Raw genomic sequence first — 16,654 nt, 5'->3', positions numbered from 1 at the left:
GTAACAATTTGAGAGAACATACACTTCCTTCAGCAGACATTTATTTGTAGTTTGATTTAACAAAAAACAAAAGGAAGCAGTTACACAATGAATCTGGTGGTCTTGTTGGTAGAATGTCTGACTGCCACATGGAAGACCCGGGTTCAATTCCCAGGGTGGCTTTGTACCCACATAAAGTGGCTCTGGGGCTCACCCAGCATCAAATCAATGGGTGCATGGGGGCAAAGGTGGTCTGAGCATTGTGCTGAATCACGTCACCTCCAAAATAGCAGAGATTGTGAATTTGTTAGTCCCTACCCCCCCTTCCCCTAATGGCATGGTGAATTTTACCTTTTTTTAACAATAATTAAAAAAATAAACTTTTGTCAAGTATTTCTTACTTCCATATGTATAGAAATTAAAAAAAGTATATTGGATTTATTTTACTTCCCATTTTTGTCACTTTTAGCTAATCATGAAGATGAGGATCAGTGATGATAAGATGAAATTGATAAAGGGACCCTCACGAAGATCATCCATGCCCAAGCCAGGATTCGAACCTGGAACCCCTGGAATGTAGTGCACTGTGCTAACCATTCTGGCATGCAGGTCGGCCATGTAAATAAATAAAAAAGAAAACAGAAATGAAATATAAAAGTGTTGTTCCAGAGAAACGTAAGAAACTTCTAGTCACATGCTGCTGATCCCAAAAGGAACCTCAGAGGCATACAGACACTGTCCCAAGATGGGACGATCTGGCATTTAGAGGTCAAAGCATGTATATTAATACAAACCTCAGATGTGAATATTCTTTGACTTCATTAGTAGTGAACACCAAATTAGTGTTGGATTACCTTTTCTTACAATTATTTACCTTGTTTCTTTACAGGTGGTGAAGGGTGTGGTATACCTTCAGACATCTTGCAGATGTGTTCCACGTTACTTACAGTTTCACCACAGCAAGAGCTCCACCCAAAAGTTGATTCTCTCAATGTTTCCGCAGCAGCTGCTGTAGTTTTGTATGGAATATCACAAAGGCTGCAAAAATCGTGAAAATAGAAGAATTACCTGGGGTTATAGATGGAGCTATACTATGGCAGAAAGGTGTGATTCAGCAGGTGACTATCACTAAGTAGGGCTGAAGGGTTAAGGTACCAGAGAGCATTAGAAGTTTTGATAGAAGCATGTTTGGTACAAGAAAAGATAACTCAGAAATGACAATATGTAATAATGATACTTGTAGAAAAGCTATAGGTAAGAATAGAAAGGTAGAGATTAAAATACTACGAATATATAAATGAGTGTAGAAGATTACCCAAGAAAATTCTTGAAATGATACTGAATAAAAAAAGACACTGAAGTGGATGTAAAAAGAAGAGTAATTTTTGGTCCAGAAAAAATATGCCAGAACAGCGTATAAAAGTAGTTCTTAACCTGTGGTCTGGACCCCTTCCCCAGGAGGTCTGCGAAGACTTGAATGCGTGTTGGTCATAATGTCAATGCAAAATACAAATAATTGTGTCTAACAATATAATAAAATAAGTTTTGTTTCACACACATCTCCAGAATGGAACTGGATTGGTTTAAATTGATATATCTGAACAAGTCAAATGTATGAATTTTGGAATGCAAGCAAGAGCCGTGTTTTATACCCAGTGGAGGCACATAGTGGTTCAGATCCCACTTTAAACTGTAGATCCATTCCCAGTTAGTCTATTGTGCATAAAGTGGGCTTAAAACAAATATATGCACCATCTAGAATTGAAGCAAGACGTCAATTATGAGGTATTTTGAACACTAAATTCTTTAATAAAGGGGCCTCCTGATGGCATAGTGGTAACACAGTTAACCTTGTAATCAAGGGGTCTTGGGTTTAATTCACAGTGGGGGCACATAGTGGATCCCAGTTTGAACTGTAGGTTCAGTCTCCATTAACCTATTTGTGCATAAAATTGACTTAAAGCAAACTTTGTCTACAAACATATTGTTGTAATCCCGTTTTTTTAAGGAGACCTGTTTATGAGTGACAGGTTTACATGAGGAAGGTTCGCCGGGGGGCAACGGGGGGGGATAGGTGGAATAATCGGACGAGCCGGAATAGGGGCCGGTGGCGGCGGTGGCTTAACTTGAGGTGCCTGAAGTCGACGTCCTTTCGGAAGAGTGGTGTTACATTAAGTTGGAGTATTTATTTGTTTCATACCAGAGGTGAAAGGAGTCGGGGGAAGAGGGGGTGGTGGGGGAATAACTGTTGTCTCCAGGGCATGTGAAAGTGATTGTAAAGCAATCGGGGCACTGATGGAAGGTTTCTCTAATCGTTTTTGGGGTGTTGTGACACGTGATTTGGGGGAACAACAGCAAGATATAATTAATAATACCAATAAAATAAGTATGCCGAGAAGAGCTATCACGATGGATGTGATAATAGCATAATGAGCGGGAGACATCTTGTGGTAGAAGTCTGAAATGAGAAAAGAAAGGGGAGTTCAGCGATAATAGAACGAACTAAGTGATTACGAGACATTTCCGTCTGTAATATGTGTAAATGTCGTATATAAAAATAATTGCAAGAATTTTACGTGTATTGTGGGCAAAGGATTAAGCGCCTTCGATTCGCTGCTAACCAAAAAAAAATTGAAAAAGAAGTGAAAAAGAGTAAGTAATATGTTTATGTGAAAGTTCATGGAAAAGAGAGTAGGTTTTAATTTCATTGGATATGAGCTATACCATGTTGTATGCTATCAATAATTGAACTATAAAATTAAAGGAGAGAGTGGGAACATTTGCCTATATTTATTATATGCTTTGTTAACATATTTAGTGCATTGCAGCTTTCAAAGAAGCAGTTCGCGTTACACCTGAGCGTAAATAAAAATTGCTATGGCCAGAAAGCCAATAGTTCAGCAAGTTCTACGCCGTTCATTTGTTCTTTAAATCGTTGATCTTGTTCTATCTTAGTTCTTTATTTCTTTGTACTTTTTTTTTTTCATTTGAGCGTATATGTACCAGCAAATGGGAAACAAAATGTTTGCTAGTTAGAAGCATAAACGCTCTAAGTACTTATAAGTCAAATCAGCTAAGTGATATGTTCTGACTATTACTATGCGTATAATCGCAAATTATAAACTAACATTAAAATATCAGTAGAAATTAATAATTAGGCAAGGGATTTATTATAAATGTTCCGACGATTGAGATAGCATTCTGTAATCCTGGTCTTGTTAAAAATAAAAATGAGTTCGTTCTAATGCAGAAGTGCAGTGCGAGCATGGGAAGTGAAGAAGGGGGGGGGGGGGTTGGATGAGCGTGAGAAAATACTGGATCATGGGATGTTAGCATGTGCAATGTACGTAGCGAGGAGGCTAAAGAGAGTGATAACGGAGTGGAGTGTTAATGAATGTTAGCGTATATGTTAGTGGGGTTATTATGGCACTAGTTGTAGTGGGCTTTGAGTCTAGAAACAGTGATAGTGTCGGTCTTTTGTTTACTCCTTCCGTCGATGAAAGTGACTTCATAGGAATTCTCGTTAACTTTGCGAAGAATAGTTCCTTTATACTTATAAGAGGACGCAAAAGCTTTTGACACGCCTGGAGTCGGAGTGGCATCTAGAATCCACACATGTTGGCCTGGTGAGTACTGTATTTGCCTAGAAGTGCGGTCTGTGTACTGTTTCTGCTGTTCGTAACGTTTATGTAAGTTGTCGTGAGCGGTCTTACGTATGGATGTCAGGAGTTCAAGTCTCTGTGCATTCGTCTGGAAGATATTGTCGGGGTTCGAAGGAAGGACTGCGTCTGCTAAAATCCTTGGGTTGTAGCCAAACAAAGTAAAATACGGGCTCTGAAGGGATCCAGAATGGGTTGTAATGTTGTGGCTGAACGTCGCACTAGCTAAATAGTCACACCACGAAACCTTTTTCTCCAACACAAAAACTCTCATGACTTTCTTTAAGTGACTAAATGAACTCTCAACTAACCCATTCGTGAAATGTGCACAAGTATCTACATATTTTAGTTGTACGCCTGTAATATTAGCTAACTCCCGTAAAAGTAAACTTGAATTGGGTGTTGAGCGATCTAAATAGATCGTTTCCGGGAGGCCATGGACTAGAAAGACTTTCTCAACTAAAGCTGTTGCTATGTTTTGTGCATCATGATTAGCCAAAGGAGCTGTAATGACGTATCTTGTACAACTATCGACTACTGATAGAAAATATTTGTATTTGTGCGTTTTAGAAGAGACTAATGGTCCACATACGTCAATATGAATTCGTTGGAAAGGAATTTGGGCAGGTTGAAATGTTTGTAGGGTATGTGGTTTAGAACCTTGTGGTTTCTTTGAGATCTGGCAAGGGATGCAATGTCGAACCTTATCGTACACAAATTTCTTCATATTAGGGAAAAAGTAGCGCATAAGCATTAAATTATATGACTTTTGTGCACCTTGGTGACTTCCATTCATTTTGTGTGCATGAATAAGATCGAAAACTTGATTTCGTAATGCATGGGGAATACAAAGTCTATCCCGATAACCAGTTTTGATTTTATTAGTCCTGTATAAGATGCCATTTTTGAGTACATAAGAATACGAAAGTTTTTCTAGTTTAAGATTACTAGCTTTATCTTTGTTTTCAAAAAACGTCAATAATGTCTCTTAAATAGGGGTCTTTACGTTGTTCTGAACTAATATCAAAATCTTCTGCTTGTGCATGAAATACTTGATGAAAGAATAGTGCATCATCATCATCATCTTTCTTGTCAGGATTAGTCTTTTCTAGCGGTAAGCTTGTATGGGAAAGTGCATCCGCAAGTTCATTTTTACTGGCGCTGACATGCCTTATTTTGAAATCAAAATTTTGAAAATAAAGAGCTCTTCTTCCTAGAATAGAACTATGGTGTTTAGTTGAACGAAGATAGGATAAGGCTTTGTTGTCTGTGAGAACCACAAAATGTTGATTCATAAGGAAAAATTTGAAAGTTTTCAAAACATAATATGCACCTGCAATTTCGAGGGAAAATGTGTCAGCTTTTTTCTCTGTTTCTGTTAAGGCTCATGAACAATAAGCACAAGGATGTAAATTTCCTTCTTCATCAGACTGTAACAACGCTCCTCCGATCCCAGCTCCGCTTGCATCAATGTATACATATGAGGGGCGCTTAGGGTCATAAGGGCGGAGGATAGGGGCGGAAGTGATCATTTCTTTCAGTGTTTCGAAACTTTTCTGGTGTTCATCAGTCCATTGAAACTTGACATTCTTTTTGAGAAGCTTGAATAAACATTCTGTGGGTCCTGCAAATCCTTGCACAAATCGTCGAATGAAATTTACAAGTCCTAGAAAACTACGAAGCTTGCGTTTGGTGGTAGGGGTGGGATATTCCAAAATAGCTTTCAGAATATGTTCTGAAATCTTAATTCCCTTTTGAGATACCAAGTTACCGAGGACTTTTACTTCGGTAAAGGCTAGCCTACACTTAGAGGGTGACAATTTAAGGGATGCTTTTCGTAACTTTTGAAATACTCTGTCCAGTATGTTAATCATGTGTGGGAGATTTGAACTGTAAGTAATAATGTCATCAGTGTAAACAGAAAGTTCTGAACTGCCTATTCCACTAAGGGCAAGTTCGCTTACGTGGTTCATTACCCCGGGGGATGTTTTCAATCCCTGGCATAACCTAGCATATCTAAAACTACCAAGATTGTTAATGGAAAAGGCGGTAATGTCCTTAGAACGCTCTGTTAATGGAACCTGAAAGAATGCACTCGACATGTCCAAAATTGAGTAGTATTTCTTACCAGCCATCTCTGTCATGATGGTTTTTATGTCTGGGGATTGCAATGAAATCGGAGCTATTACATTGTTTAAGTCGCGAAGGTCAGAAATAAAATGATAAGTCCCATTGGGTTTGTTGACTAATAGGACTGGGTGTCAATAGGGACTCCCTTCACAGCACTCTATAACACCTTGGTCTAATAATTTCTGAATTTCCTGTTTCATAGGCTCTCTGTAATGAAAGGGTATAGGGTAGGTCTTGGCATACACTGGGGTGTCATCTGTCAGCTTGATGTCATATTCCAAAACATTAGTTTTAGTTAATTTATCCCCTGGCCAGAGAAAAATATCTGCATACGTGTATGCGAGCATTAGGATTTTTTCTCTTTCTTCTCGGGGAATATCAGGGTTAACTGTGAGGAGGGAGGGGTCAAATTTCTGTTGACTTTCACTTATTTGATGTTTTACTGTGCTATTTTCATTACAAGAGTATGAAAATGCGACATCTTCGCTTTTATTTTCCCAAACGGAAGTAACGTCACTTAAAATTTCACAGGTCGATATTTCACCTAATATTGTGTCACTTTCCAAAGTGATTGTGGTTTCCGTAGGGTTGTGTATGTGAATGACAGGTGACTGAGGGTTTACTGTAGCATTCGGAAGGACTACTGCATGCTGGGTCATAAGGGAAGCAGATGGGGTAAAAAGTACAGGCTTAGGGGTGTTAGGTGTCGTAGTGGTAAGTTTCAAATTGATATAAGTTTTTGATCGTGGACTTAACTGAATTGTGTTTGAAAGCGTAGCTTTTCCCTCATACACATTTGCATTTTCAATTTGGTTGAATATGTCATGTGACACCTGGTGAGTCTTGTACTTTGACCTCAAAATACTATAATTTGGAGTACGTCCTAAATGATGAAGAGTTATTGTGTTGTCTTTTAACGACATTTCGCACCTCTGCGTTCGCAAAAAGTCATTTCCTAAAAGGGGAGGGACATTTGTTGAATCTACAATTCTAAATGGGTGCGAATATTTATGCTTTCCAATTATGATAGGAAGAACTACAATTTCAGACACACTCAGTTTTGATCCGGACACACCTTGGATTGTGGACTTGACCTTGTAAGTTTTTCTTTCAGAAGGAAGGAGGTGGGAGGGATAAATTGATATTTGGGAACCCACGTCAATAAGTAAATCTACTTCTTTCCCTTGTATGCTACTATTGATAAAATATAGGCCATTTCTCTCAATGATAGGAACTTTGTCTAATCTACTATTATCTTCGATTTCGTTCCTGCAAGTCGAAGATGGTGTTAGTTTAAACTACTGTTATCTCCTTGTGGCTTGTAATAGCATTTATCGCTCACGTGATTATAGCGACCACAGAACGTACAGGCCGATGTATTTGCATCGTCGCGATTACCCATATTTCGAGTGATCTCGACGTTGAAACCTATTATTATTATTACCTCTGAATTGGCCTCGAGAGTTCGATCTAAAGTTTCCTCTATGATTAGCTCTATTATTACCCCTGTAGGAAGGGTAGTTATTATTCCCCTTGTTATAAACTCTGTTCCCTCTGTCATGTGCGTTTTGATTAGCCGTTTTCGCAAATTCCAGAACACTTGAGCAGAAATTAAAAAGAGAGGCTGTGTTCATTTGTTCCTGTGAATAGAGGGCTATGTTCGACATTTGTGACGAAAGTTTATTTATCTCATCACTAGAGGCAGCACTTTGAGCGTGTTCCATAGCGGCTACAGCTGGTGGCGCCGCACAGGGAGCAACGTCAGAACTCGGTACATGATACATTCCTTGATACATTGCGTGGGAGTTATTGACGGGAGCGGGATTTGATTCCAGACTTTGGACTTGATGAGCCGGTGGTTGGGGGAAAAAGGATGGACTCTGGTTATATGGTACAAACTGCTGATTCGGGTTCGGTGGATTACTTGGGAGGGGGGAGTAGACCTGTGCATGAGAACAGCTGTGAAGTGGCGTCTGGGTCAATGGCTGTTGCTGCAAGCTTGCTTGTGCTATTGCCTGGTGAATTTCAAACTTCTCCTCCATCATACGGGAATTAATCAATAACTGCTGCCGTTCGAAATTTTGTAGGTGGGCAATTAATTCCTCTGTTTTGGCAAAGTGCTTATTAGTTAAACAGCCAATGTATTTGGCTCGCAGTCCCGTGATTATATAAGATAGAGTTTGTTCTTCAGTGGCGTTTGGGAATTATTGCTGGACTAATGCTTTCTTAGCAATAACATAAGTATGAATAGGTTCTGTAATCATTTGCTTCCTTGCGAGAATAATCTGAACGGGATCCGCTGATAGGTACGAGCCTCTAAATAAAGTACTTAGCTCATTTTTGATGTGGGTGTATGTCAGGTCTACAAAGTTAGTTTGTTTCTGTATGTCATGAAAATAAGTTAAAGCGGTGTCAGTCAAAAATAAAGGCAACATCTCTTTACGCTTAGCTTCCGACCATCCCGCGGCGTGTGCTACATTTTGAAACTTGAGGAAAAATGGGTCAATGTCTTTTGGGTCATTCCTGCTAAATGGCGCTGGGTATAACGCAGTTGGGATTGGGGTGGCCATGTTAGTGGTGGGAATTTCTACTGTAACGTTATCAGGGCTATTAGTATTGTTAGAAGGAGTAGGAACGTCAGCTGGAGTGCTTGCTAAGGGCTGGGGCCGGTTTTTGTTGGGTGTTTCCAGTCCCAGTACAAATTGAGGGTAGTTTCTGTTAGCAGACCTTAACCATGTTAGTGGAGGGGAGGGAACTGGTGATAAAGGTCGTGAATTTATTGGGTTTGCCGTGATTGCAGTAGCTAACTCTATGATTTGGTCGAGGGAGGAATCTAGGTGTTCGTGCAATGCTATCTGTGACGTATTCATAGACTAAAGTTCGTCGTGCTGACCAAAGAACAAATGAAAGTATGGGTATGCAGTTATTTATGTCATTAATATATCGCTCGTGAAATAAATATAAGCAAGTGTTCTCATTCCTGTGTGAATGATGCTCAAATACGTCCAGAGTGAATGTTATGCAGAAGAACTAGATCTTGTTGGGTGGGGAGGGGACTCGGCATAAAAGAGAAAAGAGGGGTTGTATTCCATAGGGTAATATACAAAATTGTCACTGGGTCTGACACATCTTAAGCGTACAGGGAAGTTTCAATTATACATTTAGGTAGAGCTTAATTGTGTCTGTTAGCTGAACCTGCTCCGATTAAGAGGGTAGAGATATGGAAAGTGAATGTAAAGTTTATTTACGCTTGTTCATACCTGGTAGATGTGAGATGTTCTTGTCCAGATGCTTCTTGCAGACCGAATTGTGACAGGTGCCAAGGTTCTATCCTGCGACCCTTGGCTCACCAAACCGAGCAATCCCGTGCGACTCGTTGCATGCTAGGCAGCCGTAACTCCGTGTTCCGTCGTCGTAGTTCAGTAGTGTTAATGTGTTGTAGAGTAAAATGTAATCAGAGACTAACTATCCATGTGAGCGTCGAATGAGCGTCGTAGTTCAAATGAGAGCGAGCTCCGGGAGTGAGCTCCCTTTTATAATCTTAGGCTTCGAAAGGTTGTTAAACCTTTCGAACGCGCTAGATCTTGTTTAGATCCACGCGTTTGCCTTTCAGTTCCTTGTTTAACGGAAGTTACAAAGCTAGCGCATTCTTGGGATCGCCCGCTGGTCGGACAATTCCAGGAAATAAACAAGCGTGAATATTACCATGACGAGGTTTTCTCGGGTTAATAATCTCCATATCTCTACAATATATTTACCTATACAATATTTAAAGATATGCACTCACACAAGATTGCAATCAAATTTTGGAAATAACGGAGAACTTTTTTTTGTCTGGATATTTAAATAGTAATTAACTGCTTTCCACCCCCAAAATTTCCTTACATACCCCAGTTTGAAAACGGATAAAATATCTTAAGGAGAAAAGTATCTTAACTACGATTTTTTCCCACTGATCCTGATTTGTTATTTCTAATTTTAAATCTTAAATGCATGAAAGGTATTTGAATGTTCTACTTTCTCATATTATGCCTCTTGTTTCTTTTGCAGCTGTAATAATCAGATTTAATTAGCGATAGTATAAAAGTCCTGTGTAAATAATACAGGAGCTCTTGATGACAGATATCCAAAAATATAACATTATGCAGTAAACATTATTTTTACTCTGAACTGCAACTGTCATAGTTCATTTTTATTGCTTAGCAGATTTTTTTTTACAGTTGCTTCTGTGTAAGATCACCTTATATTCCTCCTAATATCTGAGAATATGCAAGTTATTTCCATGTTTGAAATTTGTTTCATAATTTACGGAAATTTTCCACAGCAGAGCAATTTTAAACAGTAAAATATGTTATCTTTGCAAGTTCCAGTAATGTGGACACTCTGTATATGCTGAAAAAAGTGTGTGTGTGCATCAGACCCATACCCAGTTTTTTTTAGGGAGGAGCCAGATTTGTGTTATATATATATATATATATATATATATATATATATATATATATATACACACACACACACACACTTTTTGGCCACTTTTGCCCCTGTACTATGGCCTCTTAATACTTATCTACCAAGAGAAAAAAGTAAACCCCTCCTCTTACCCAGTTGTGGCACCCAATCGCTGATACTGGTCAGAAGTATTCAGATAGTTCTGAGTTTCTCAAATTAAAAAAGTTTTCAAATTTCTTCTATTTGCTCATACAAGAACCATTGGACAGCCACGATAATTCTATGTTTAGAAAATACACTAGACTCTTGCTAATCCGGCCATTCCTTGCACACATGGGTGCCGGATTTGCGGAAGTGCAGGATTATTGAGAGGGTCGGAAATTACGTACTACTATGTAGTTTGAACACATAGGGACTATACAGGGTGTACTTTATTAAATCCAAAGACACTGTACATTCATTTACATAGAAAATTTAGTCGTTCAGTGTGTACATATACAGTACTATCACTCAGTATGAAACATGTCACGAATTTTTAACTGACATCCCTGCTGATGGCCTCAAACTGCCCATTCCAAAGACCTGCTCCTACTGAAAATAACGAATGGGCTCACTGGAAGATCTCCTTCCATATGAAGATTTCTTCATTTTCCTTGTGGATTTATTATTTGGAAAGAAAAATCAATTGGTTGAGTATGCTCAGTCACATTAATATGCAAATGTTAGAACTAATCCAGAATGTAAAACTACTGTAAACTGATAACAAATACCAATCGTATTATTATTTGATGTGGTATCTGTGAAACACATGTGACTAAAATTGTTTATTTTCTTGGAAATGATTAGGTGTGTGGTTCTAAGGATCTCCGTGGACAGGTGACCACAGCCCTAGTCTTTTGGCCCTTCGTGTCTGGGTTTAGTAGGCTGTTTGTATCTGCGAGATTTCATTCAGGTTAATGGTAGCATAGTCTGCTTATAGAATTTACCATTAGAATGTGCAAAAACGATGAATTCTTTCATTCCATACTCTGAAGCAGCGATGGTGACTGCAATGAATACAATATCATTAGCGATAAGGGTCTGTCTGTGTCATTCAGAGGCTGAACTAGAAGGTGAAGACGATTGCAATGAACGGCTGAGTAACATATAAATAAATGTTTGTAAGGTGAATAAATAAATGGCATATAAAGTGCTAAAGAAATGTTTTTAAGGTGCTTAAGAATCATTATATGCATACTGAAATAAAGTAGTTAGTAAGTTAGTAAAACCGTTCTTGTATCTAACAACCGATCTTGTTATTTTTCCACATGTGACTGATGGAGGGTTAATATGAAGATTCCAACATACATGCTGTTTACAAATTTAGCACAAAAACAAATTAGTAAATAAAAATACACTTTTACAGTGTTTTGATTTTAAAAAAAATTATATGAAAAGTTCTGATATGCAGAATAACACAGTGTATATATAGACTGTAGAAAGAAATGTTCCGAAAACACCTTAAACATCGAGAAACATATGTGGGTTGGAATTTTAATATGTCAACACTTCTGTAGAACCACCGTGAACCATAAAAGGTTTATTCCACTTACACCACATGCTAGTTTGATACTTGGCATACCCCTGGGTCAATACCCTCTGCACTACATGTAGCTGCATAGTAATGAGAAGAATGTGGCCTGTGACTGCCCACACATCGAATCACGTTTCTAAATTGGAGCAGCGGTGTTAGATACAAAAATTAAGTGTTGGGAGTCAGGGCACAGTTGTATGCTACAATCCTGACAGATAGGTTAGCTCACAAATTGCACAGTGCAGATGTCTCTCCAGTAAGGCAGAAACAACACTTGTGTATTGTTCACTTGCCAGGGGATGATCTGGTCGACATTAATTTCCCACATTTTGATATACCTCACTAAAACTTTTACCCATCTTGTTACTGTTCTGAATGATGATGCAGACTCCCAACAAGCCTCCAGAATTCTCTTCACTGACCCCTGGCACTTTGAATTTTTATCCGATACTGCTGCTTCAATTAAAAATCAAGATGATTAGAACAGTGTACAGTGATAGCATGTGTTCTCATTACTGCACAGAACCATGTCAGGAAATTTAAACATGTACGTTATGCTTGCAAATGATTTAAAACTCATGAAACAACAGGGAAGGAGAAAAATAAAACTCAAAAATGGAACAAAAAGAGCAAAAAATACTGCAAAATGACCTAAAAGCCAAAAAAGGTTGAAAAATGCAAAACAAAAACAATGTTTTCTATTTCTAACTGAAGGAAAACAAACTGATATCTGGTTTAGCATGGTTTTCAAGGCTCAGGAAAAAAAAATATATTTCATCAACTTCAGAGCCCTAATCATAAATTATTTTTAAAATAAAACTCATGATTAGTATCAACCATGCATGCCTGCAGTGGAGGTATATAGAGGTTTCCATCCTATTTTAAACTGTAGGACCACTTCCAACTTTACTATCTGTGCATAAATGTGGACAATAAACTTTCATAAAATTTCTTCATTTCTCTTAGTTATTCTATCGACATGCCACTGCAATGACTTATTAGGACAGCATTATTACTTCATATGAAAGTGCCTCATGGACCTACTTTCGCTCGCTCGAGCGTACCGCACTCATAGTGGAATGACTGACAATGTCCCATATTTCAGAGCCTAATAAGCAGCACTGTCAACCTATAACCCATACATGGAAAGAAACCACTCTATGCAATTACAATTCTAAATAATAATTCTGTATGTTATTATGTAAGACTTGAATACAACACATATGAAAGTATGCAATATCTACAGATCGAAATGTCAAATGGATACACATGCTGACCAGTGACGTGCACTGAGGAGTAGCTAGTCTAGCAGAGATAGATCAATCAATCTCAAATCTCTAATTATTTTCAAATCACAATATTTATTGTATTGTTGAAGCCACAGTTCATATGCAACACTTTTTTTTCATGCGTTTCTCGTCCCTCGGTGCGTTCAGCAGGCAAAGCTGCCTAGCTCGCCTCTTCCTCCACGTCACAGTTCCAGGTAGAAACAGGTTTCAAAGGGAAAGGAAAGATTTCTGCCTCTACCTCCCTTGCCCCCTCACCCCGGCTCCAATGTTTGAAAGCCCGTGCTTTCAGGTCCTCCAGTCTATCTCCTATAGGACAGATAGGGGATTGATTCTCTTCGCTTCCTTTGTGAATCCTCTAAAGAACTCAGGGGAAATTTTTCTGCAGTACTTATGTTCTCTGTATTTACACTACTTTTTACACGTTGTACAATATGTATGTATAATATGGGATTTACTTTTATTGTTTATGCAATTGGAATGTCTTATGTGCAGACAAAAATTTTATGCTTTCTTTTTTTCTTCTTTCAAATATGGAATATATAATGACTAAATAACAAATATTTGCTCACGCTCTCTCTTGCTCTCGTTTGAGTAGTGTTTTATTTAAATATACTAATCTCTTGGCCTCCAATAAAAAAATGGATAAGCTAAACAATCATAAATACAGATGTACTTATTTGGGAAAGAGAACGCGTGTTCTATTTCTTGTTGTTGGTTTGGCTTATTTTACTTTGCTTTTCTGCCACATTTGGTTATCGCAAAAATGAGAATGAGTGATGATATGATGAAACTGATGAAGGGACCTTACAAAGAACAATTCAGGCCGGAATTCGTGATGAGCGTGCATTCTTGTTCCTATGTGTTGTACTCTGCTTGCAGTAAATAATGAAAAAATAGAAATGAAAAATGTATCCCAGAACTCAAAAAGCCAAATGTTATGTTAGTCATGAGGGACAATCATAAACAGAGAATTCTAGGCTCCTGATTTCACAGTGTCCTGCAGATGCACTGGGAGGAAATTATTTGTATTTTCTTCTCTCTTACATCGCTTTACCTAATTTCTGCCATGACGATGAACGTTGATTAAATTAAAGAGTGGTTGCAAAGAAACACTCATGCAAAGGCCAGGGCTCGAGCCCGGATCCTTCATTAACGAGATCGTGAGATGGGGAAATTAGGGAAATCAAGCAATGCAAAATTTTTGAAAAAACGTTAATCATACATAAAGATGGTATTTCAAAAATTCAATTGCAAATTACTACTGAGGAAAAATGCAGTTTGCTTTATCGATGGAGGCATATAGTGGTTCAGATCCCACATTAAACTATAGGCTAGCCTTTCTGTGTATAAAGTGGACTTACAACATCAAATCAACCAACCATGGGGGAGTGGTTACCACAGCATGCTACGACACCAGGAGTTTCGGGTTCGAACCCCTACCTGGACATGGGTGTTTTTGTGTTTGTCCCTTCATTAATTTTGTCGTATCATCTTCGCGATTAACCAAATGTGTCAAAAAAGCGAGTGAAATCAAATCATTCATTGATTGATTTGGTTTATTTTACTTCGCTTTCTGCCATTTTTGCCTAAACGCGAAGACGATACAATAAAATTGATGAAGGGACACACAAAGATCACCCATTGCCAAGCCAAGATTCAAACCCGGCATCACTGGCTCAGTAGTAAAATCAAATCGTTTTTGTTTTTCGATAGTGGGTGGAAGTTGTGTGTACAATTTTTTGTAGTCATTCCTAACTTTGCAATTTTTCCTGTCTTTGACGTTCTTCTTTTAGTAATACTGGGCCCTAAAAGGGGGGGGGGATTATGACCCATTGGGCACACCACTCATTGCTACCCCAAGTGTCGACGTCACCACACTTCACTGATGCTGACAGACCTGCCTAAGCAATTACAAATATCTTATGACAGTACAACAAGTATGTATACATCATTGTTCACTTACTGAAAAGGATAATCACATTCTGCGAACTAATAAAATGCTGTTATAACATTCAATCGAACATCATTTTAATGTGACAATAATCGTAGAAACATAAAATGTCAGCCTAGGCAGTTTCAGCCCTTAATCATTTATTTCATTTTCACCAAATTGAGATGTCATCTATGTTCACTTAATTTTCAATTTCACTTTGTCTTTTCTTTACGATCCATATTTGATGGCCCACTACGATAGACAAATGACGGAAATGCATGTACTAATAGGGTTCGAGAGTTGGAGTGTATTTTATTCGAGCGGAAGACCAATCAATTCTGTATGCCATGTAGCACTCACTGCCTGTGCAAACTATTTGCCGCTCGAACAAAAAATGCTTATTCCAGTACTATACTTCATATTATTGCTGGGAACATATTTTGTGGTGTATCAACATCACTCTGTATTCAAACAAGTGAACTCGAGTTACCAGCCAGGGTAAGTCTGTTTCCTTCCAACCTTTGAAGTGCACATACAGCTCTCATTATCAGGGAGTGTTGAATTTCTGTCCTATGATTGGTTCAGTCTGGATGCTTGTATTTGAATGGTGGTTGGAGAAATGGATTCCAAGTGTAAGCAAGCTGGATTTCCATGTTCCTGGAGGTTCCTGATTTCTCAGGCAATGTTTAAGGCTCTTCTGTCCCAGGGGCCTCCCTGATGGCATAGTGGTAACATCATTGCCTTGTAATCAATGGGGCTCCAGGTTCAATACCCAGTGGAGGCACGTGACACAGTGGTTCGGATCCCACTTTAAACTCGATTAGCCTTTCTGTGCATAAAGGGGACTTAAAACATTATTCAAACTCGTCCCAGTAACTGATACATTTGACTATAGAACTTGACTTCAACATCCTCCATTTTCCCAATAGTATGGAAAAACAACTGCCATAAATCTTGTGGTGTAGTACACACTGACAAAGTAAGGCTAATTCAGAGTCAACAAGCACCTTGCCACTCTAGTCCCTTAAATAGGACAGGGAGAGGGTGGCAAAGGTGGACGTTCAACTCTTGAACATTTTTTTAAGGGTCATGAAAGATTCATCCCTCTCTCATATGCTGCTGGGTGATGCAGCGATCACATTTGGAGGACTGGCTGCTGACCAGTGACGGATTAAGGTGGGTGCTATTGATGCTGCAGCATTAGGCCCAGATGAAAACAGACAAGAATTTTCCGAAACCTGAACAGTTTTCTTTTGCTATATTAACCTGAAAATAAATCTTAGAATGAAATTTGGAACCCCAATTTTGGATGCCTAGACACAGCGTTACTTATTATACAGTTACTATTATTTTTTGCACTGTGACTTAACTATAACGTCGTTGTGTTTATTGTTCACTGCAGCATCAGGCCCAATTTCATCTTAATCTGGCCCAGCTACTGACACAAAAATAGGGAAAAGATGGGACAACACTTTCGAATGTCAAGTGACACACACTGCAGTTTCAGCAAGAAGAGGGATGGGGTAAGGATGGCTATTCGTAGCAAACAGAATATAACTTTGGTGTCTGCAAATAAAATTCTGCGACCCTCAGTAATGCTAAGTTCTGCTATGCTCTGGAATTTTCTAGTTGGGCCCCAAGG

The 16,654-nt window shown here is 38.6% G+C and overlaps 2 protein-coding genes across 6 annotated transcripts in view; both read left to right on the top strand.

The window, feature by feature from the left end:
* Window positions 1-11,483, top strand: part of LOC146002451 (rRNA methyltransferase 1, mitochondrial-like) — a 32,607-nt gene extending 21,124 nt beyond the window's left edge. For 3 of the 5 annotated variants that reach the window (XM_083140293.1, XM_083140294.1, XM_083140295.1), the window contains exon 4: window positions 869-1,536. In XM_083140293.1, coding sequence (XP_082996419.1) covers window positions 869-1,032 — 164 coding nt within the window. In that variant the 3' untranslated portion in view covers window positions 1,033-1,536. Of the gene's footprint in view, window positions 1-868; window positions 1,537-11,063 lie in introns of those variants that run through there. The other 2 variants (XR_014443710.1, XR_014443711.1) reach the window with 2 other exon arrangements.
* Fancd2 (Fanconi anemia complementation group D2) overlaps window positions 1,059-16,654 on the top strand; it is a 218,121-nt gene continuing 202,525 nt past the window's right edge. The window contains exon 1 of the mRNA XM_083140290.1: window positions 1,059-1,097. Within this exon, the coding sequence (XP_082996416.1) occupies window positions 1,073-1,097 (25 nt within the window). The 5' untranslated portion in view covers window positions 1,059-1,072. The remainder of the gene's footprint in view (window positions 1,098-16,654) is intronic.

Source organism: Lepisma saccharinum, chromosome 18 (assembly GCF_977018435.1).
Source record: "Lepisma saccharinum chromosome 18, izLepSacc3.1, whole genome shotgun sequence".
NCBI lineage: Eukaryota > Metazoa > Arthropoda > Insecta > Zygentoma > Lepismatidae > Lepisma > Lepisma saccharinum.
The sequence above is the reverse complement of the archived record's forward strand: the minus strand, read 5'-3'. Positions and strand labels throughout refer to the sequence as shown.